This window comes from Lissotriton vulgaris, chromosome 9 (assembly GCF_964263255.1).
Source record: "Lissotriton vulgaris chromosome 9, aLisVul1.2, whole genome shotgun sequence".
NCBI classification, from domain to species: domain Eukaryota; kingdom Metazoa; phylum Chordata; class Amphibia; order Caudata; family Salamandridae; genus Lissotriton; species Lissotriton vulgaris.
Window position 1 is genome coordinate 97,483,245 of NC_141697.1, and position 24,646 is coordinate 97,507,890.

General features: G+C 39.3%; 1 protein-coding gene across 10 annotated transcripts in view; it reads left to right on the forward strand.

Moving 5' to 3' along the window:
- GPHN (gephyrin) overlaps positions 1-24,646 on the forward strand; it is a 2,075,463-nt gene that overhangs the window by 1,637,671 nt on the left and 413,146 nt on the right. For 4 of the 10 annotated variants that reach the window (XM_086937114.1, XM_086937117.1, XM_086937119.1 and 1 more), the window contains one exon: positions 15,696-15,752. The exons of the other annotated variants lie outside the window; for them this stretch is intronic. In XM_086937114.1, coding sequence (XP_086793240.1) covers positions 15,696-15,752 — 57 coding nt within the window. The remainder of the gene's footprint in view (positions 1-15,695; positions 15,753-24,646) is intronic. 10 annotated transcript variants of the gene reach the window in all.

A 24,646-nucleotide genomic window follows, 5' to 3' on the forward strand; every position in this document is an offset into this window, starting at 1 on the left:
GGAATCAAGCCAAAGAAGAATCATGGTAAGAGCATTGTGGATGCTCCTGTGCCTACGTCAAAAGAGCAACTTGTGGCTTTTTTAGGTCTCATCGAGTTTTACGCTAAGTTTATCCCAAATTTCTCAGTAAAAGTTGATCCGTTCAGATGTCTTTTGAAGAAAAACGCCAAGTTTGTTTGGACTGATGAAATGACACAAGCTTTCCAATCCTTAAAAATGTTTATTGTGAATGCTCCTTGCTTAAAACCTTTTGTCATTGGCGTGAAATGCATCATCATGGTGGACGCCAGTTCCTCCGGTTTAGGTGGAGTACTCTTGCAGAAAGATTGTGAGAAAGAATGGGTTGTGGCCTACGCATCTAGGGCCTTACGTGATGCTGAAAAGAATTACTCCGTTATAGAAAGGGAGTTACTGGCATGTGTTTGGGGTGCTGAACATTTCAGACCTTTTTTGCGGGGCACTAAATTTTTGATAAAAACCGATCATAAGCCATTGGTGTACCTCATGGCTCCAGGTGGAGGAAGGACTATGTCGGCACGCCTTGCAAGGTTAGCTTCTAGGTTGCAGTCTTTTCAATATACAATTGAATATGTTCAAGGGAAGGCGAATGTTCATGCGGATTGCATGTCCAGATTGATTTCCGAATCTGATGTTTCGGGAGTTGTGCATGAAGAGGAGTGTGAGGTTGCTTTCAATTTTAAAGATGTCAATTCTGTGTGTAGCGAACGATTTTCTTTGCAAGAGGATGTCTGGATGGAAGAGATGAATAAAGATTTGGAGTTAAGCAGTGTTATGAAGTACCTTATACAGGGTTGGCCTGAACAGAGGAAGTTGTCTGGAAACATGATGGGCTTCTTCAAGGTTCAAGAGGAACTTGCTGTGGAAAATGGTTTGATTCTTCGTGGCGATAAGATTGTCCCACCTTTTCAACTTAGGAATTCTCTACTTGAAATTGCGCATGAAGGACATTTGGGGATTTCTTTTACCAGAAGGCGTTTGAAGGAGTCTTTCTGGTGGCCAGGTATTGACTCGTGTGTAGAGCATTTTGTGCGAAAGTGTACCCAGTGTTCTAACAGCGATAAGTCAGCAGTCGCTTTACGTCCTGAGCCATGTCCCATTGACTTACCTTTAGGTCCCTGGCGGAAATTGGGGTTAGACATCATTGGGCCTTTCAGTTGTTTACCAAAGCAGGAGGCTTTCGGCATTGTACTCATAGACAATTTTTTAAATGGCCTGAGGTCAAAATGGTTAGGGAAGTTACTTCAAGTCAAGTTATAGAATTTTTAGATGAGACTTTTTGCAGGGAAGGGATTCCCCAGGAAATTGTGACTGACAACGGTCCACAGTTTGTGAGTAAGGAGATAGAACTTTTCTTTGCTAAATGTGGTATTGTCCATAGGAAGATTGCAGTTTTCCATCCTGAAGCGAATGGTCAGGTTGAACGCTTCAACCGTGTGGTCAAAGAGGCCATACAGCTTTCTATTAAAGGTAATCTAAATTGGAGGAATGCTTTGCAATCCATGTTGTTGGCTTATAGAACTTCTCCCAATTCTGTGACTTTGGTCACTCCTTTTGAGCTTCTGAGAGGGCGGAAGCCCAGCACCAAGTTAGTTCCTTGGTGGCTAAAAAAAATTTTAGCTGGTTTTGAAAACTGTTCTAAAGTTGATTTTGAAGCTGTTCTACACAGGGTTCAGTCATATAAGGAAAGGATGAAACGCGATATGGTCAAAAGGACTGGTTCTACGTCTAGTCGTTCTATCAAAGTGGGCGATCTCGTTCGCATTAAAAAGAAAGAGGGTGTGAGTAAGGGTTTTCCTGTTTGGTCAAATCCCAAGAAGGTCATTGAAGTTTTTAGAAATGCGGTCAGGCTTGATGGTGGTTCTGTCTGGAACTTGAGCAGGGTTTCTTTGTTTAATGGGCCTTGTCAATCGGTGGAAGATTCGGACAGCAATGTTTTTTATGATGTTGGAAGAATGAGTGATAATGGCGAATGTCCTCAAGCTGTGTGTGATTCTAACAACACTAGAGCTTTACGCTCACATCGCTTACCTGTTAGGTTTAATGATTTTGTGATGAATTGATCTTGTTTTTTTTTTTTTTTCTTTTAAGGGGGGAAGGTGTGTTGGGAATGTATTCTTGTTGATTCGAGCTGTCACGAGCGTTCAGGCATGTCTGGCTGCTCGTGACAAGCTCGTGTTGATGCTACCATTTGTTATCATTTGAAACATCGAGAATGTTATCGGTTGTACTGCATCTGGGGACTGACATTACAAGCTGTAACCTTAAGACGTGAGCATCTAATAAACTCCGTCTCGACTTCAACTTTCTTCGTGTCCTTCCTTGACTTTCCTACAATTTTCATAAACTGCTTGGACTGCCCTGATGAACCCAGGCACAAGATTATTTCATCTCAACAATGCCCAGAGTTAGTCCCATGTCTCACAGTCAAAAGCCTTCTCAGCGTCTAAATTCGCTAGGGTCATAGGCACCCCTCTCACACTGGCTCAGTCAAATAATGTTATAACACGCTTGACATGGTCTGTGGCTCTACCTGGTATGAAGCCAGGTTGTCTAGGACATACCAGCTTGCCAATAATCCGAACTGTAGCCAGTATTTTGGAGTACAGTTTGACATCACTATTTATAAGGGAAATGGGTCTATATGACCCAGGATCAAAAGGTGATTTCCCTTTTTTTCTAAAGACCACTATATTCATTGTTGCCCAGGAAAGATAGGCCAGTAGGCCACTTTGCACACCCCATAAGATACTGATCAGGTCCTCTTCTAAGACAGAATAAAACACTTTATAGAACTCAAGAGATATTTTATCTGTGCCTACTGCTTTGTCGGTGGGTAAGGCCTTGAGTGCTTCTATAATTTCATCCTGACTAAAAGGTCCATCCAAAAAAGCTTGATTGTATGCATTAACATTCCAGCCACTAAAGACCGCAAGTCCTGGGAAATGCACTGCTTGTCCGCCCCTTTTCAGCTTTATTCTTAATAGAACTTTCTAAATACTTCCAGAACTTCTTCAGTGGTGTTAACCAGCTGACCACCTTTATCTCTGACCTCAGACATTCCCCTGTTGACTTTTTTTTGCCTAGTCCAGAACGCCAACTATCGGCCTACACTTTCACTATACTCATAGCACCTTTTTTACGAGTAATGTATTTTTCCTGCAGCCTTACTTGTGGATATATTATTTATCGACGATTTAATTACGGCTAATTTATACAAAACTTACTGGAGCTCGCCCCCTGCAGCAGTCACCTCCATCATTTGCATCTCTACAGCAGAGAATTTGCTACATTTATCTTTCAGAAGCCAAGAAAGGGTCCTTTGCTGGTCAGGACTAAAACAGATGGTTCCCCCCCCCTTTTTCCAGCCCTAAAGGTATCCCAGCTGAGACATTACCCCTATTACTGTCTATAAATACTGGGACCATTATTTCATACAGGAAACATAGTCTTCATAAGAGAGTAGCCTCCTATCAAACGTCCATGTCTGTGAAGACCTTTAACTACTCAGGGAGGAGACTTTAATCACCAACGGATTATGATCCAATAAAACCGGTGGGGGTTTATCAATTTGTACCCCACTAGCCAGGCTTGTGAAGGTGAGGTGATGTGATAATCTAATATGATATGTTGCCTATCCTGAATCCAGGGCTTTCTGGTTTTACCAAATGAAGCGCTCGATACACCTTGGATTTCCTACCAAGATACTGCCCATAGCACCTGCTCGGTATTCAAAAGACTTTCGAGCCTCCAGATTAGAGCCAAAGATGGAACAGCATAACTGCCATCCCCCCATTCTGACATTTAACTAAGACCAATCTACCATATTAGTGCTACGGATCAATTGACAGCAAAAGGTGCAAATGATTAAAGGAATGCTGAAAAATACAAACATACACCGAGTCACAAAGATCTGGGTTTAATACATCGTTCTTTTGCTCACCACGCCACCCTAGTTTGGACCCAGCCAACTGCAAATCAGTTTTGACCCTGTTTCTCATGGGAGCAGTCCAGCCTGAACTGACAAGCCAGCTCCTCCCTGGACCGGAAACAAGCGTTCTGGGACCGGTTTTGGGGAATCGCCCTATATCAGCCAGGCTAGCTTGAATCCAGTGGCACAGTGAGCTTGGGACCCACGTCTGGACATACCCTTCTCCTTAGGACGACAAAAGCAAAAGGATAGTGGTCCTTCAATGCTTGTTTCTGGTCCAGGGAGGGCCTGGCTTGGCAGTCAGGGCTGGACTGTTTCCATAAGGAACAGGTTGGCTGGGTCCAAACTGGGGTGGCGTGGTGAGCAAAGGCACAATAGATTAAACCAAGATCTTTGTGATTGGGGGTGAATGTTTGCATTGTTCAGCATTCTGTCTTTGAGAAGGCATGTCCAGAATCCAAGCGGAGCTTTGAAGGGTTCTTCTTCTTCGCAAGACCAGATTTTTGCCACATTACTGTTGAACGTCTGCAGATAATAAGACAGCTCAAAAAGTCTTGTCAGGACAAGGGTGCCGAGGCCTATCTGATGAATCCTGCATGACTTAAAATTATCTTCAAAAACCAGTGTGTGTACATCAGAAATTAAGGCTAAAGAGTTTTTAGATGAATTCAAGGGCCGAGGCTGTTGGTCCAAGCTTGATAGATGTTTTTCTTTATCTGAAGCGCTTCATCTCTTTCCATAATGAATCCTTCTTAATGTGAAATGGCACTGGGAGAAATCAAAAGAATGGTGGTTATTGGTCAGTAATGTTATCTCTTTGTCCTCCTCATCATTGTAGGCTTGAAATGCAGAGTTACATCAACGCAGGCCAGCCTATCTTTTTTCGTGTTATTGATAAATGAGCAGGCTGCTTTATGAATGCTTGTGACATTCATCATCCACCCCTTGCATAAATCCAAATAATGTAAACATTAATCTGCGATAAGCAAGTGTAATTATTTATTAAAATTGTGCCTGAAGGAGCTTGCTGCCAAATTATGACTCAGGCAACGCAGCAGCTTTCATTTTGGAAAGGCGAATGAACATTTCAAGAAATATATAAATAGATGTTTTACAGCTATCATAGAAAGCTGCACTCGGCCAGGTTTTATTACTCTTATTGATGGTACACAGCAAAAAGCCCTTGAGAGCCTTGATTTCATTTTTTTTAGTAAGCAATGTCTCCACGCTTGACCATGGAATGTCCCCTCACAAGTTGGGATAAAAACTTGACGGTCGTCGAGGATCTGTTGCCAAAATTATAACCCTTTTTACACTTTATAATTTGAGATAATGTAATATGCACCATGGTGTTAATATTGACCTTGTCTGAAGTCTAGCATACTGTCATTCTGGAACCTGGTAAAAGTCATCACTTTGTGCGAAGAATAGATTTATTTATTATATTTATAAAGTTTTATATAGCCTTCACATGAAATTACCACTGAGGATAGGCAGTATCTCATTAAAGATTTTTTGCTTAAAGCTCTTTTCTTCTGCCAATTACTAGTTTTGTTACACTATAATAGATAATATGGCAAAACGTTTGATAGCCCTGTTATCTTAGATGCAGTATTGAGTAAACCCCAGCAGTACGCCCATTACTGAGGTAGTTTGGTGAAGACATAACTTTTAGGAAACAAACCCTCAGCTGAAAGATGGCTAATACTCACCGCCTCTTTATTTGTCAGAAAAGCAATATTGAGGTTATGCAGGTACTTCCCAACCACTAGATCTACTCTGTTGTCAGCCAGGCCCCTTAAAAGGAAAGGAAATAAGGGGATTGCATTGCATTAACCAATAAATAACTGCTTGCCCTGTGGTCCGATCAGCTCCTATTGAAATGCATCAACTTTGTTAGTGAATAAGGGATTTGGAAGTTTGTTACCATATTTAGTTGTTCTTTAGATTTGCTCTTGTGTACATGATATAGTACTTGATGTGCAATATTGAATCTGAATTGTATCTCCGAACTCACATTAGTAGCCAGAGATCTGCTTATGGGTGCTTTCAGGAGCGTCTCCTCCATCAGAGTGGAGGACTGTTGCCCTGCTAAAATAAAGCCCCCAGAAAAGCTCCAGAGTTTAAAAATGGTAATATAGTTTATTATTCTTTTATTTTTCACCAACCCGTCCTGAACCGAGTTTCAGGATGGGGTGGGGCCATTGCTGCTGAGTGGCAGCAGCGAGCTGAGCACTTAAATTTGAAGTGAACTGGCAGCAAGACACGCACATTTTAAACCTTAGACAGCTGGGTTAGAAAAAGCACAGGCCTCCAGTGCCCTGAAGAGTGCTGAGAGAGGCCGTACCCTCCAATACAGGCGTTTCTCTCATGCTGGTTAACAGCATGAGAGCTGCGCCAAGATTGGTTAGGGGAGTTGGCTGGGTCCCGCTTTGGAGCCTCGAGGAGAGAAGACTAGAACACCCGAGCGAGGAGGATGTTGTGCAATAAGCCAGGAAGGTAAGAGCTTATTTCTTTTATTTATTTTAGTACCACCCATTTGCCCGCCCGGCAACTCTCCTTGCATACCAGCTGTCACTGGGTCCTTTATCACAATGCTAGTGAAAAATACTGACTTCTTAACCGCTTCGATGTGGCGCACATTTCACAGCTGTGCGGGCGAATTCTACATGTGCGAAAGTCGGAAGGCCCCCAGCCGTCCGACGCACACACCCACTGTGACGTCAGACGGCCGGGGGCTGTCCAACGCATAGAAGAGGTTAATACGTTAACTTGTTAACATTTTATACAAATAAATGGCTTTGGTACATAATGAATTATTCGGCAGGAGTATAAAGATGCTACTCATAAAATGTTTTTTAATCTAATCCTGTCAAATAGGAAGTTAAAACTTAACACCCTACGTAAAACAGTTTCTTACTTTTCAATAGTTGTCTGATAACAACATATATTACTATAGAGGTTCATTTTGAATTACAGTATTTTGTAGTAACACAATTATCTAAAGTTGTTAACAGGGTAACAGTTACAGTTTTCCACATATTATTTTTCTGGATCAGTAGTATTGAGCAATCTTGGAAAAATAATTAAATAACTAGAATAATGTCTTCATGGTTTGAGCACAGTGGTATGGCTGTTAGAAAACGTTGTGGGCTGGTACTTTCAAAGAAACGTGCTACACGATATATAAGCAAACATGCTGAGTGTTACATGGTAAGAACGATGAACATCATTTAGTATGGGGTTGGCATTAACATTTTCTGCTGGGCAGCAGCACTTGTCCATTTGGCATTTTAATGCGCATTGGAAAGAATAAGAACCCAGAGAATAGCAACGTTAGGTTGGAATTGTAATGCAATGCCTTATTTCACGAACAAATAAAAACATTGGCATTTTTCCTAAAGATCAAAATTATATATATTTCTTTAGTGCATATGGTTAAAGCATGATACCTGTGCAGAGTGCTCTTTTTTGTTAGTGTATGTTCCACCATTCTAATGCTAAGGTCTTTTTGGAATGTCAAATTAAGGAATAAACGGATAATTTAAAAGTAGAGGTATCACAGTTGATAGTTTAATAAAGCTTGCCATTATGTTTACTTGGTATATCTTGAATTCTGGATAGATGACACATTCAGCCTGCTCTGTTTTGTTTTGGAAATTTCCCTCTGATGTTACAAAGGGTATTGGATGTTCCATAAAAGCCAAAAATGTAAGCACTTCTGTATAAGTACATTTCTGGCATTTTATTAGTATTCAATAAATACATTTAATGGAGAAAAACATTAATTCACAAAACTCCAGGAGTCGAAAATACTAATTAAAACTGGTGCGTTAAAAATCATTTCAGTCTTTACAATAATCAAAACATACGGCACACGTGCTCTCTTATCCTGACCCTTTTTCCATAGGATTCAACAAGCATAGCTATTGCTGTATTAATTTCTGTTTCGTGTCATTTATCGTAAATTGGGTCTCTGATATTGTGTCATTTTGTGATTGTTCACCAACAGTGATGACAAAATGTTGGGCTTTCTGCTTTAATTGCCTCAGTTTTTTTTATCATCAGGATACCTTTTTTGTCCGAGAAAACCTTTAACAATTTGTCTTCCATGGATTATTATTTATTCTTTTTTAATCATTGAGCAAGATTCATTCTAGCTTTATTTAATTATTATGTCATGATTTAGGTAAGGAAAATTGTTCTGACATAGCAGAAGGTTATCTCAACTTATCTTTAAACTTTACCTTTGTTACCTGAAAACTATGTATGGTACCCCAAGGTGTTGTGTTTATTGTAGGCTCCATTGGTATTCCCTCAAGAAAGGAAACACAGCTGAAATAAAAGTCTAGTGTTAAAGATAAGTTGTTTATTTTATAGGATAAGAAAGGTGCAAGAAAGTTTCTGACCTCTGACTTAAACAATTCTGCAAGTCACATCTCTGTCTAAAAGAAAGCAACGAGGACATTGGTTCAGGATGAAAACAGATACATCTCCATCAAAAATCCACCTCCAGGATCTCCATCCCAGGTCTCTTCAGAACCTAGTATCAAATTTCAATTACAGAATGTATTTTTTATCTAAATCTTCTTTCGTGTGTTGTCTATAGAACCATTGTATACTGGTACGTTTTTCCTCTAGCACTGGTATTTCTAAATTAGGATGATAGATAAGCCTTACATCTCCTTTGTGAACACCAGTCTACAGCCCACTGGACTTCCCTAAAGAACTTTAAAACTTTGCCTGCACAATAGCAAACAGTCACACCGGACTCCCTCTCATGAAAAAGAAATTTAATTTTGCATCAAGAAGACAGGATATGTTTTTCAATTACTTTCCGAGACTTTCACAGAACTTTAGGCAATATTTTTTTGGACCACAGTAAGTTGAATTTCTTTGTCCTTTATCATCTAAAGATAGTTTCTCTAAAACCTATTGAGCCTTGCCGCAATACGTTGCCTTTTGTTGTAAGAAGGACACTACTAAATAAAGGCAATTATCCTAGTTATAAGTCTTTTTCCATGACCACTGTATTATGTTGTATTATAGTTGTATTTATTTATTGCTTACTACCCCAACGATACATTGAAGTTCTTTATGGCAGGCAGCATGCCACTGTGTAACCCAAGTTAGTGGTTAATCCAGTGGTTATTAGTTATTGTTATATATTGTTGGTTATTATGTTATACCTGTGCTCTTGGGAAACTCTTAGGAGCATATCCTAAAGCTTATTGTGGTGATCAAGTGAATACGAGTAAAGTGTGATTATTAGTGAAAGTTCTTTCAAATGGAAAAAAGGATAAGTATAGTGTTTGACAGAAAGGAGGTGCTACACAGAAGGCAAGCTTGTGATTTCTGATCATACATAATGGGATGAATAGATAGGCTGAAAGTGGTTATTTATTCTTAGACTGCCCAGAATGGTTACACAGAAGACACATTTGGGATTTGTGAAGACGTATGGTTAGTTTGCTGTAGTTTAGTAAATGATAGGGAAGACAGGCAACATACAGGCTATAGAGAAGGCTATGCTTAGAGACATTAGGCAGGCAGAGAGTAGGCTTTAAGGAGAGGATGACTCAATAGAAATATATGCAATAATCACTAGCTATGAGTCAAGGTTGATTTTCGTGCAGGGTTTTAGAAACCACGTGGTGTAGGATTTCGACATAGGATGCAATCTAAGGATGTAAAAGATAGATTGAAAGGTTAAATGTTTTTTCCTGTGGGCCGGAGACCTATGTTGATACCACTTTGGGAGGTTTGTTCAGCTGTTTGTTGGTCTTGATACATTCTTTGCATTTTTAGGTTACATAGGTAATAAAGATCGTTTTTTTATGTGGTTTCGCCAAATAGCTGGTCCTTTAGGTTTGTCTATTAAGATTTGGAGGAGCAGACCACCTGATGCATTTGTAATGAATCAATCTGTTATGTAATCGTTTGGGATGGAGATGTGAGTGGCCTGCATCTAGGGAGTCTGGTTCCCCCTGAAATTAGTAAGGGGTTTTATGTGAAGGGATTTTTCTGATTTGGTTCTTACTTGATCTTTTGGAACAATTCAGTTTATTATGGTTAGCCACCTGAGAAATCAGTTGGCATACACAGCTTTTGCCTACAACCAACAGGCCAGCAGCATAATGTAATAGCAAGCAAACAACACAAACAAACTTTTATCCCCATTAAACAGCCCTCGACTCCCTTCACTCCCGTGTAGGGTAATACACAACAAATCACCTGCTATCTAGCAATCCATCCAGGGCTCATGCCCGAATAGGTCTTGAGCTATGCACCTTATTCCCCGTTGTCGGTGGACGGTTCAGTGGGTGAAGGCGGGATCAAATGTAGAAGATTAGGATAGTACGGGCAAGTCAACTCGTAGAATTCAGTAGAGAGAATATTAATAAGGGAATCCAGAATTCTTGGTAGGTATCTTGCTTAGACTCTGTTGCCAGGGACAGCTTTTCCATTCCCAAGATGTACCTCAATTTATGCAGCCAAGCCGTATACTCAGGAGGTTAGTCGGAGCACCATAGGGAAAGCATAACCTGCTGAGCAATGGCTAGGGTCATTTACTGTCCCCTTATCGACTTTAGGGGGTATGTCACAGGGTTAGAATGCCCAAGTATAGTGTATGCTGGGAACCTCAGAGATGTGTGTTAAAAGCTTTATCTGTATTTGACCTAGGAGTGTACTCAAGGGTAGGCAGAGAGGCCAGAAATCGAGATCAAGCTGATTTTCAGGTGGATCAGGTTGGGAATAGCCAGTTCTTAATCATTGAACTGAACTCTAAGTGATTCTCCATGGCTCTGATCTTTGCAAGTAGAGAATTTCATAGTTCTGCAGCTGAAATAGATAAAGTTGTGCTTGCAATGTGGTTTCCTTCTGTATGCAGGAATTATTCAACACAAGGTCAGTCTGGAATGTAAATTTCTGGGTTGGGAGTGTTTGTTGATTTTTGGTTTAATGTACTTGGGTACTTTGTAGTGTATCGCTTTGTGTGATGAACAGTCACTTAAAAGATTATCTTTGTACAGATGAGAACCACTGTAGCACCTTCAGGGCTGAAGAGATGCTGGTTTGTGTATATTTTCATTAGAAGTGATCTTGCTTGCTGAGGTTTAGATTCTTTGTAGCCTTTTGATAGTTGAGAGTGGAATGCTGTGGTATAATCCTTTAGCATAATTATGTTTGGCGAAGATAAGTAATGTTGCCTGTACCTTTTAAGGAAATCCAAGGCGTGTAAAGATGTGTTTAAGTGCTTTCATTGTGTGGAACGTTTAGTGAGAAAGCCTAACCACTACAATATTCATGGAAAGTGTAGAGTCATAGATGATTAGAAAATGTCTTTCTCCTTTGTTATTTTTAGCAGAGGCCCCAGTTCACCTGACCAGAAAATAGAGGAGCATAATCTTTCCATTATCCGCAGGTCAATATTTCAGTTTTCGAAATAATTAGCTAGAGGATATTTCATATCACATATTGACCTTCGGCTACGATAGTGGTATTGAGTTTTAATGTTTCTGTGAAATTTTCGAATTTGAATATTATTCTTATGATCTGCATAGTTGTAGCTGATGACTTCGAACATGTGATATATTTTATTAGTGTGTTCATGTACGTGTTAAAAAGTAGACCCGAGATGATGGATATTTGTGAAACTCCTGTTTTATACAGTAGAGAATTAATGCGAATTGGGACATGCGAATAAAGGAGGACCTGTTAGGATAAGAGGAAACCTAATTGAGAATGATGCCATCTATACTCACTTATTTCAGACTGATTAAGGTCCAGGAGTTCTAATACAGTTACATAATTTCTGTAAATTGTGTTTTCTTGGGTCTTCCCAAATTGTGATTAGTGCTGATTTTTTTCCTCTTCCAGGTTAGCCATTCTGAGAGTAGTTGGTTTTCTTCTGTAAATTCGAAATTCTATCCGAAGGCTGTTCTGGGGATAGGTACTTTGAAGATTAGTCTATAGCTGTTGGGGTCTTGAGCCTCCAAGTTCTTGCTAAGTAGTCAGTGTCTATCTTCTTCAGTATGTCTGGGAAAGTTTGTGTGTTTAAGGAGTTATTGATAACATTTCTAACTGAGACACGTAGATGTTGATTGAAGGATCTTTTATAAAATTTGTGGTGGGCAGGGATCTGATGGGCTACTGGCTTAGCTGCTATATTCTAACAGGTCTTCAAATTCTGAGGTTGTCATTTCTCGGAAGGATGCTATAGATGGATATGGTTTATCTGATATGATTTTTTTGGGGAGAGGTTGCTTCTCTTAACTGGTCAGTATTCAGTGTGTCTGTTGTGTTTACATAATGTGTTGCTAGTTTTTTGCACACATTTTGTTGATTTGGGGTAGAGGTCAGCCAGCTCTCTGGACTTCGAAATTCTGATAGAACTTTTATAGAGCTCTTCGGCTGGACATTTGACATTGTTGCTACTGCTTAAATAGTGGATTTCTTGCCACCTTTGTGTATGTTTTATGCATTCTGTTGGTAAACCTATTTGTTTTGAGAGTTCTTGAACTGGAGATATATGCATTAAAGTGCTGAAATTTGGCCTTTTATTTTTTACAACTCTTCATTCATCCAAGGGTCTGCCTTCCTCGTTTTACCTTTTTGTGGTTAGTATGTCAAAGGCTGAGTTCATCCATTCATAGAATTTTTCTACTAAATCTATTGTTTCAAGTTGAGTATTTAGTCCTAGCCCCAATTGCAGCTACAGTATTTTAGTTTGTTCCACTGCCTGTAACTTGTACTTGGATTTATTGAATGTTTTATTTGGGATCTTGAAAGAGAATGTGACGATCTGTCCACATAACAGGATAATTTTGTTGAACAGCGATTAGTTTTGGGCTAGATAAAGTTTCATAAAAAATATGTCTTGCTATGTGGATTCGTCCGCAGATGTAAGGTTTATGTTGTGTGTACAGTCCGAATACAGTTGTATTTGGTTGATACTATTTGGTTATTTAGGTCACCAAGTATACATATATTTACAGTTTAAAGTTTAATTGTGATGTTTATAGTTACACAACACAGTATAGTAATTGTACTAAATGAATTGTGTTTCCCTTTGTAAAAAGGGGAACCAGGAACAAAACACACGTTTCATTAATAAAGGCTGTCAGCCATGAAATGTAATCTATTGTTGTACAGGTGATTACTTTCAAAGAAATAAAGTTTAGCACAACCTTACGAACAGCCTTTTAACTCGGAGACATGGTCAATACAATTCTGAAAACGGATTCAGTTTTCCAGCTAGCTAATTCCAATCGGAGTATGGCTTGTTACATACAACTGATTTGCCTTCTGGGTTATCTAAGCACCCTATTTCATTTTCTTATAAATCATAACTCATGGAGTTGTTGTGGTAGTAGATATATCATGATGTAAAGGATCATATTCTGTTATGTGGCTGGCAGAGGTTTTCCTTTTGCTGCCTCCCCATTTCTTTAGATAAGAACCTTTATGACCCGAGATGAGAAACTGCTGCCTTCTGGACAATTGAAAAATGGAGGACCTCAGCATCCAGATCACTTTGGAATCCTGAATTATTTACCTGGATATTTTAGCTTTCTTGCTGCTGTGAACTCATTGTCCAGAGCCTTAAGCTCAGGGCCAGACTGGCCGTAGCGGGCACCGGGTACTCCCCCGGTGCGCCGCACGGGTGGGAGGCCGGTTTGGAGCCCCTGGGGGGCGTTTTTTGTTACAGGGCCGTTTTTGCAGCATAGCTGCAAAATCGTTCCTGTAATAAAATCGGCCAAAATCCGGCCCTGGCAAAGAGCTCGGCAGCACCACAACCCCCCGGGAGGGAGGGGGGCCGGCCGAGCACTTTGCCAGGGCCGGTTTTGGCTCCCAGTCCAGCCCTGCTTAAGCTTCATTGTCAAAGAGGATATGTCAGACATTGGAATTGGACATCAAGGTATTAAACAGAAATTCTTTAATTTGAAAGAAAATGTTTTTGGAAGTTTTTGCATTATATGTCTGCATCTGTCATGCAGAATTATGGAGGTTTAGAAGCAACAAAACGTCAAGAATCGTCGATATTGCCTTTGAAGAGACTGTGATGCATCAAATAAGAACTGATTATGAAGCAGAAAACACTTTGTTTTTCATCATGCTTAATTTTTAAAAGGTTAGAAAGACTTGCTGATGTTTGTATCAAGCAACCATCTAATCTGGCTCTCCTTCTAAAATAATATTGATCTCGAATGAGAGAACCTCTTGTAGATTCTGAGCTTGTTTGTATTCATAACACTAGAAATTCAGAATCCTGAATTAATATTTTATGTTATTTTCTTTAGGAGTAATAGAACTACTAGATGTGCGTATTCTGTAACAGTATAAGAGATTTGCAATTAAGTGTTCTGGTTCATTGCTATGTCTTCTTACCATAAATTAAAGGTAATGTCTCCTCTACCTTCATGTGATCGATCTAATATCTTGTGAAAGATTTTTTACACCGTTTCCTTCTGTAAATATTTGCCAGCCTTCTTGGAGATTCAATGTTATTTTAGAGAGCAATTAAGCCTTCTGTAGATGCATTTCTTTGCTATGACTAAAATGTTCCCAAGACAGAAGGTTTAGCAAACTATAGCTTTCTAAAACTGATAGTTATATTCTAGCTTATTGGGCTAACGTGTCATGGCCAACAACTTAATTTTTCTTCTTATGGTGTTTATATCTTTCGCGATTTGTGGTAAAAACAAAAAGGGTGGGGGCTGGTGGGTAATATTTGGTCCTTATACCAAATATTTTAAAATTGTTTACTTACTTTATCCCTTAATTTGAACTCAAAATCTAGTACTGAGTCTCAATATTTTTCACCACAGGAAAGATTTTTGTTTTATGGAAAGATCCTGATAACAATTTCTTAAACAATAGCTAAATACCAAACTACTATTTTTCACATTGAAAGCCAAATATATCAGAATATTTGAAACAGTGCCCCTGGCGACAAGAAAGATCCTTTAGAGGGAGACAAATCTATTTTGATGTTCTGTGTAATACCCATGCGCAGAGTTGAAAACATTCTTGACAAGTACCTTCTGTTACTTTTATTGGATATGTCCATATTGTATATTTACCATGCTGCAGCATGATCTTCATTGTACACCTTTTCTGCACACAGATTAGGTAGAAAAGGCTGATCGAATTTGTTTTTAGACTTGATTAACTGCTTTACCACTCTATCATGTTCTGATTTTAGGATTTTTCAGAATTGTGACTCTCATAATTAAGCAGAATTTACTCTCCTTGGACAGTATATTTACATATTTTGATCTTCGTTCTCCCATATCTGTCATCAATGTGCTATTTTTTCTAATGCCATTGATGGAGGGTAAAGGACTGGAAAGATAACCTCAACCATTACCCAATGCTGACTAGACCCATGTGTTGAAGGGAGAAGGTTTCAAAATATTAGGATTCAGTTTATAAAATAATACTCTTCGATGTAATAATATAGGTCAGTAAATGCTCTTTACTCTAGGCTTAATTGTGAATGTGTGCTTTGATGCGATGAGGCTGTTCATTTCATGTAATATTAAAGCAGGTTGGCATTCATCTCTAGTGAGTGTGGATTAAAAAGTAATATACACATATAGGAGACAAATAAATATTTTGCATGCATTTCTCAATGATGTGGTCAATTCAGAATTTGTTGTTTAGGTTTCACCTCTTTTTTTATTCTTCTGTCCTGTTTTTTACCCATTCCTTTCCCCCTCCTACCTTACCTCCACTGTAGCAAATTAGACGACCGGATGAATGCAAAGGAGTTTCTAATAGAGTTGGATCCTTCAAAGTAAATATGTTTATATATTTTTGTTTGCAAGAATGCAGATCCCTTTTCTTTTAACTTCATTTTCCGTTTTCATTTGTTATCCCCTTTTTCTATTCAATAGATTTAAAGCTAGTCGCCTTTGATAAAGTTTTGGACACATGTAGAGGAGAGCACTGGGGCACTCGAATCATACTTAAATGTCACAAAAAAGAAGACATAAGTCACCTTGCACAGGCTCTAATTTGGAGCCATTTTGATGGGGATAACCTAATTGTTGGCCCTGGCTTAGTCAAAAGTGTCTGGTAGGGTAGACCTAGAGAGCTGATAGATTTGATGAGGCTCATAGTGCAGTCATTAGGCCTCTGCGTGATCACTCTGGTTGTTTTTCATGTGACAAAGATTGAGCTTGAGGCAGTATTCTGTAAATGCTAGAGCAAAACAGGGTCTTTGGATCATTGAATAGTACATAATTGTTGTTAAAAAGGGCTCCCCATTGAGGGGACTGAACCAGCCATTTATTTGTTGAAATTGCAAGTGTAAATAGTGTAAATGGACTGATTAGGTAAATAGGAGTACCCCTTAAAGAAGCTGCCCCGTGAATGAATGCTGAATATAGAGCCCGTGCAGATAACTACACTGACAACTGAAAAGGAGTTAAGCGGATGGCATTTTAATATGCCCTGATAGGCCATATTTCTATAAATGTAAGCATTATCTCTTATTAGTTTGAAAGGGTGCCTAGGGATGGAGTCTCCATCTGATTAGTAGCTGTGAGTTAGAGGGCCTGCCTTGTTACAGGTGAAATGCTAATATGGAGGAACATTAAATTAGAACTTTGAAAACAGTATCATCAAGCGTAATAAATGCTGCTTTCTGACCCTACCAGACAGCATACATTGTTTTTTCTAATGTTCTACTTCAGCCAAATGTTTTGCATTGATTTTAGGTGAAAATCTCTGCACAACCACTGCTTCCAGCACTTGGAACTCCTTCTGTCTCTTCACTAACTGCTCATCTATCATGCTTCTGTAACATGTCATACCTCTTTTTATCTCCATCAAACATCATTCTGATGTGGCCTTAACACAGTGTGGGCACTATGCAAACACTGAATATATAAATACATATTTCCTTTAAAATTATTTAATCACTTAAAAAGGCAGGTTGATGTGGTCTAGAATGGGCCATCAACATATGTTTTGTAGCATACATCGGACGTGCACACAGCCCTACTATTTCCTGGATTGAAGCATTATCTTCATTTCAGAGCATTAGCATCAATATGCTTAGCCATTGTAGTCTTTACAATGACTAACCCAAACTCCACGCAACCATGTAGGGAGGTAGAAATGAAGAGAAGTGAAACCATGTTGTAGGTGAGGACAATCCCAGTCGTGTAGCACTGGACTGCCTTATATATCATATGTTTTGTAGAATTAACAATAATTTACATTGAAAGGGAAATTAATGTATCCTGATCAAAACAGGTTGGTTGGTGAAAAACACTAGGTTGATACAAAATAAAAGTTTCTAAAAACAAGACATCTGGGTTGACAGCTGGAAAACTGTGAACACTATAAGCAAGAGTCTAAAATTAAGTAATGCACAGAACTGAGAAATTGTTGTGTTAAGTGGCAAACAGTAAAACAAGGCATGATTTCAAGTACATTTTGAGAAACATTTCACCAAAATTGTATGCGGGAAAGCAGTATTAGCTATGAATGCGTTTGTGTAATCTTTATTGTTGAGGAATTCCTACTACATCAAAGACGTTTTCATATGTATTGGATTAATTTGAGTTAGAATGTGATGAGAAGAGGTTGGGAGGAGCATGCAAACATATTTATTCTTTTGCTGCTCCTAATAAAATAAATCATAAAAAATAAAATAGAGAGAGTTCAACTCAAACAGTACATTAGTCCTGGGATATTTATGATATAATTCATAGATCTATGTTATTTTAGAAACTTACTCTTTACATATTGACCAAGCCTCAAATTATCTTTGAGAAAAGAGATTTGAGAGCTGTGCTCAAGGTTTCTTGGTATCTGTGAGAATCTGACTTTTTATATATATATATATATATATATATATATATATATATATATATATATATATATATATATATATATATATATATATATATACAGGTTTTTTTTTTTACTGTAAGGGGTTTTGGGTGATGATTAGTATTTGCACTGAAAAAGAGCCAAATAAGGGTAGGCCTGTCCGAAATTTGAATGACACTTTTGTAATTTGTGAAATTTTGGGTATTCCGATTACTACGCAAAATTCCTGAAATTACACCTTTACCCTGCATTGTGTAAATATGCTGCTGTTTGCAGCAACATTATAGAGTGGGAGCAGAGGAAGAATGTGAATAGCCAGAACATGAGCTGCTGCTGTTCGTGACAATTATGTTTTTTGCTGCTATTTTTTTTATTATTCAAAAATTGATGCACAGTCGAATTTCACGCGAATATATAGTGCTAAATGGCAGATTGGCATTTTTTTACGTTCGCATAATTTCTTGTCATTTTGCGTAATAGCTCTTAAGCAAATTATGTGGATTTCACACTGCTAATAATGGAATCTTTGGAACATTACATATCCCCCCCCATCCCCCAAGTGCTTTGTACGCATGTATCCTACAAGTTTGTCTTACTTTGTTTTAAAGGATTGGGGAGGGAGGGAACGCTGGAACAAAATGAGCCATGCACATAATTCCATCCCCCCAGTACACACTCCCTGTTCTATTTCTTCAGGGTCAACTTGCTCATAGTTTCAGCTCTCTTTTGTTTTCTTGCTATATTTGCACTGTGTAAATACCATTACATAGTTGCCTACATACAGACATAAAGGAAACTGGTTCTCCAGACCTTTTATTCTTTTAGACTTCCACTGAGACACAATTCACTTCATTTTAATGATGGATTGTTTGAGATGTACTAATGGTAAAATCTAATGGTAAAATGGGCAGAGGCGAGCTGCCGGGACCTAGGGTGAGCCCGATTCATGCTTTTCACGTTTTGAAATGGGCCAGTCACTAATAGTTAAGGGTTTATTCAGTGGACCAGGAGGTGTCAGGCTTTTAAGAGAGTGTCACTTCATACTACTTTTCTGTAACACCCTAAGGTGTTTCCATGTCTTGATGATCATAGAACACCATGTAAGAGACTATAATATAAACAAAATGCCTCTCTGGCTTCACCTTCTTTGGCTTTCTGTCAATACCAAAAATACAACTCTAGGGACTGTCGTTCTTGGGCATTGCCCTACATCCATTCAGCTACAACTGATGCATAACCTGGTGCAGATCTACATAAGCGAAAGCTCTACTTGTACCTGCTACATCTTCAAATCCCTCAGTCGGATCTATTAAATGTCATCGAGGATTGGCTGCTTCTATTATTAAAGGCTGTTCTGTCTTCTGTCCCCGCCTGAGCTCTGCCAGCATTGATGTTTTGAAGATCAGGCTCTCTACCTGAACAGAGGGGGGTATGTTCATCCCCTGTAGTACTCTCCAGTCTTTTGATGAGGACTTAAATGTTACGGAACAGCATCCTTTGCAAATATTCAAGGGTCGGCAACTTCTCCACCTGGGGGAGGAAGCATAATCAGAGAGGAAAGCAACATACAGACATATTATCAAAGGGTTCAAGTAATGACTTACCCAGTGTAGAGTGTAAACTGTAACTAGGTTCCAAGCACACCTGGATTCCCACCCAAGAAAGAGGGAATTACCCTGCAGCACCGGTAAGGAAGAGAAGGGATCATGTGAGAAGGAAAACCCAACATATGGTGAAAAGTAAATCAATGGAAATTAAGGGATTGGGGAACGAGAAGTGGAAAAAGAGCAAAAGTGATGACACAAATAGGCCGAGTGTGGCCTGGATTGTAAGCTAATGTTTTTAACAACCACTGTTGCTTACGCACATGGTAAGGCTTTATAGTTACTCTCCCTCTAGAGAACCCAGCTGGTTAATTGCTACTGCTGGTACTAGAGTGGCTGGTGCAGCTTAGCTGACCTGTCTTCCCCTGTAAAGATATGCCCTTTCTATTAGCAAGTGTTCTCCAATTCCCTGTTCTCGACCCTCTCATGTCTTGTGACTTGACAGCTTCCACGAGTCACTGTTTTAGGACAATCTCAAACATGCAAACTTTGTAGCATATTTATTGATGCATAGTGATAGGTAAAATAAATTAACAGTTTATCAAAATGATAAACCGAAAGAAAATTAAGCATTTTGTAACCTTCAGCCATCTAGATAGTTAATAGAGAGATCGGAGTAATGATCAAAGATGTTCCTTCCAAAGTTTGTGAACTGTGCTGGGTTACACTTAGCAAATGTGTCTTAGACATAGAAGTGGCTGTGAGCTAGCATTACTTGATTTGGTATGCTCTAGTGTGTCACTTGTTCCCAGTGTGCTTTTTTCAGACAGACAGGGTATCGGTCCTTTTTACTAAATATACATGCTCATTTTTACATAAGAGGGTGCAACATGGGAGGAAATAATCCCAGTGGTAATACCTTTCTGGGTGGGGATGGCAACATCCTACTCATACTGCAATGTTCAGTGTACACATGTTTGTTTGATAATAAAGGTCAGTTGCTTTTTTTAATGTAGTATTTTCACTATCTGCTAGGAAATTGTAAAATTGTTCACATTTTCCCTGGTCTGAGAATAATGGTTTGCAAACGATTGGTAAAACTTGAATATATTTGATGGAAAAGGATAGAAATGAGTGGGCAAATCGTTTAGCAAAAAAGACGTATTCTTCTTATGCCAACGGAGCACACAGTTGAAATCTGCTGAATAAGCCTTATGCGTTTAAGGGTCAGATGGTAGTAGGAAGAGGAAGAAGTCCAGGTGGATAAGACCATAGTAATTATTAGAACATTGGAATGTTGGGAGCTCCATTGAAAACAATGGAGTGCTCTGGGCTTATAATGGCTGGTATAAGCCTGGAGCTCCAACATTCCAATGTTTCTTTCTTCACAGCTCTGGCTTTGAACAAAGGTTTCAGGGAACCTGAGGGGATTCCAATCCCCTCACGCTCCCAAAAGGCTTTGGTTTTTTTGTTAGAACATTCTGTCCTCTAATGACAGAATGTTCAAATAGCCTTATAGCCCTTCGTAGATGGGCTATACCGCTATTAAAGTCCCTCTCCCTTGTTAAAGGCCCTCGCCTTCGGCTCTGGGCCTTTAACGCTGGAGAGGGCCTTTAATAGCTGGTATAGCCCTCTACGGCGGGCTATAAGGCTATAGTAAACCTGAAGAAAAGGAGATAATTATACCATGAGTTATTGTGTAACAAAATTCTCTTTGTAATAAGTTATCTTAAGACTGTTGATAGAAGCATTACATGGTGGCACAAATCTTTTTTTTATTGCATGTGCTAAGGAACACTGCTATCAATCTCGTGATTGTAATAAAATTAGCTGTGGATAAAATTGGTTATCGATTGGTTCACATCAAGATACCTAAGAGTTCTTGATTAAACAAAACATTCCCAAGATTTGCTCATCTCCCACAGAAAATCGTATTTGTAGAAGGCAGGAAGACTGAAGGTGGACCTTCCTTGCACCCAGCAACAACACAAAAGCTTCAAAGAGCAAACATGACAACAACAAGGAGGAGGAAGGTGAAAATTCAAGTTGACTGCCATGTTTAATGCAGCCTTCCAGGGTTCTCTTTTGCCCAGAATCCTATTCTTTGAACAGAATTTTTTGTTGGAGTTCGAAATTCTAGTTTTAACCTGTGTGAACTGCACATTTACAGTATTGCAGTGACTTCGCGGGGCAACAACTTTAAAATGTAGTCCTTTATGAAACAAACATCAGATCTGAACATGAGCTTCCATCCCCCTTGTGAAGTCTGTTTGAAAAGAAAAAAAGTACTTACTGGCATAGATTTTTATTTGTAGTCGGTCTGGTGACTCTAAATGTTTTGTACAACTAGCCTTTGGACTTATTGTTCTCATGTAGATATTGAGTCGAAGAGTGAGGGCAACTTGAGGGGTCCCAGGTCGTCCAGCCCCCCGCTGCCTCTTAAGTAGGAGATTAAATAAATAGTTGAGTAAGTGAAACAAATTCCCTGTGTCTACTTCACCAGAGTCGTTTTAGGACGCCATTTTTTATTTGTATTTTCTGTTCTGCCATTATTAAGCACCTCTTCTGTTTGTTTGCCAGCCGAGCACTTTCCTTCTCGCCTTTCCTGCTTTCTCCTCACCCTCAAGCCGCCATTACCCCTGGGCCTACGGCTCAGTCTGTTTCTGCTGCACAGGAGCTCTCTTGAAGTCATGTAATGTTTCTGAACCCAAGTAAACTGGATAATTATACCACTGTGTGAAGCACGCCGATGTCACTTGGGTGGTGGTAGGTCGCTAGTCATGTGCCTCAATTCGGTCTTCCTGTCTGCTTTTTTGTGGACTTATTTTCATGCAAAGTAGATTTATCTACGTCCAAATTTCCCTGTATGCATATATTGCAATGCAAGTTTGTCAGTGGGGAAAAGAGGCCTTTATTTGATGTCGTGTGTGTATAATTATCTTGTTTCCGCTTCTTAATTTTGTGAACGTATGTTTCATTGGTGCCTTTATTAATTTAATTTGTGTGGAAAAAACTTTTAACTAATGAAATGCCTTGCTATTTATTAAAACTAACCCCTCAGTTACCAAAAGCTATTTATTAAAGTATGTACCTGCTTTGTTTGTGGGGGTAGCTCATAAAACAACCGAATGAAAGATTACTGTATAGATGCAGCAGGAAGCTTGGACATGTGTAAAAGACACAACATGTCTACAGTCGAGGATATCTCAATGCGCATGTTCTTTGTAGCTTTTTCTCAGTTATCAATTGAAATTGCTGCCTCATTATTCTGCTTGTTGCCTTTCAAATTCATTTGTGTTTGCTGTTTTTGAGCATGTAAATGGAAGCTGTGCAAGTAGCAATGATTGCCTTGTTGAAGTATGCCCGGATAATGGAAGTGTGCAATGTGCCATGCTCTTTACAAGAAACAGAAGCAAAACAGGTTGTGTCTTTTTCAATCCATTTTCTAATGTTTACATGTAGCTCCATCGAAAGCTGGAGGAGCTCAGAGATCACCTAGAAGGCAGTGCGAAAGGATACTCTCTCCGAGTAAATGTACGAATTCACTCGGTGATTTTCGATTTTTCTTGAAACCTGCAGACTGACAGCATCAAATCTGACTGATTTGTTCTTTCAACATCATTTCTGTCTCTCACTCCTACCCTCTTTTCCTCATTGTTTATCTCTCCTTTTCCTTCTCTTCCTCCCTCAGAATCTCTTAATTCACATCTGCCTCCCATCTTTCCAACCTCTCGGTACCTCACACATTCAACTCGTCTCCTCTTTTTACTTTCCGTTCTGTGTGTTCCCTGCTCCCTTCCTTCGCTACTCCTGCCTTTCACCACTAACTTCCACAACATGTCCTCTCTCCAGGTACTTCCCCCTCTTCTTTTTTCCCCTCTGCTCCCGACCTAACCACCTTCTATCTTATGTCTTTCTTCTCCTTTCTCTTGTTCTTAGCTCTCCTCTTTCCCCTTCCACTCACCTCTGCTTTTCTCTCGTTTCTGTCCTACTTCTCTCGTTTTCTACCAATCTCTCTACCCCTCTTTCTTACATCTTTTCCAACCTGACTCTCCGTCTCCATTTTTACTTCTGTCTTGTTTGTTTTGTCTCTTCGCTATGTCTTGTATTTTCTCATTCTTACATGCATGATTTTCTGGAAGATGTAGGCACCTAGGCACCTTATTAAAAAGGAAGCCCTTCCTTAATTAATATTTTCTATTGAAACCTTTGGTCTCCGATTGAAAATGTTGCGTTGCCACTGGTTATGGGCCTAGATCAGATGCAAAAAAATCCCTTTTCAAAATCAAAAATGAAACTATATCTAATTGTTGACAAGTTAGATTGACAGCAGGACAAGAGGCTTAGGAGCAACAGTTTGACTGCCCATGTTAAAGTGCCAAATTCATAGTACTGCTCCCCAGGTGGAGCGGTAACAGGAATAGTTACTAGATTTAAGAAACGCATATGCTGACAAAACACGGACATAAATTAGAGTAGGCTTTGCTCCTTTCTTTTGAGTAGGCATGTCAATTGACAGGCTATTCTTGCCTGCCTTAATTAGTCATTTAAAAAAAAACATGTTGAATGTTTCAGCTTGCCGTTCAAGTCAATAAAAGTTGAATTAAGGCATTGTGTTTCCTGTGTGTGAGAAATCAAGCTTCAAATTTACCAGTCGTGTCCATTGCTTTGCAAGCAACAGAATAAAGGTTTAATAAGACTGAGTGCACCTTTTGACTCAAGACTAAGACCCAGTACCCTTTCCTGGCGAGAGTGGGTTAGGTTTCAGCATGCTGCAAATCTGTGATGTCCCTGAATCACATGAGGCGAAAAGGCCAGAGTAATAAAGATGTAAAGACCACAAATACTGTTAAGCGACTCTTGCTTGAAAAATTTTGTTCCACTTCTGTGCACGAGAAGGCTGTTCTAGGACAGAAGACCGGGATGTGGTAAATATACAATTCATGCAATAAAAGGTTTCTGGCCTCAGAATTGCCTTTGCCTCGACCCTACATCCCTTTCTCACTTGCCAATATTTGATTAGGTGGCTGTTTCTTACCTGGAATAGATCATGGCTCAAAAGTGAAGATTACACCCCCCTCTGCCTCTGGACCCAGGAAAGCCCAAACATATTACTTTGTTGCTGCGTCATTTTCTTAGTCATCGGCTTCTAAAGCCATCTCACATTTGCAGATTAACCCAGAAAGAATGCCCATCGATCCCATGGGAGAGTATTTAAGAGTCCATGTGAATCAGTAGTCTATGTATGTATGTAATGTATTGCAGGTACATAGCTGGGATGCAATGGAGTATGGAGCTCAGC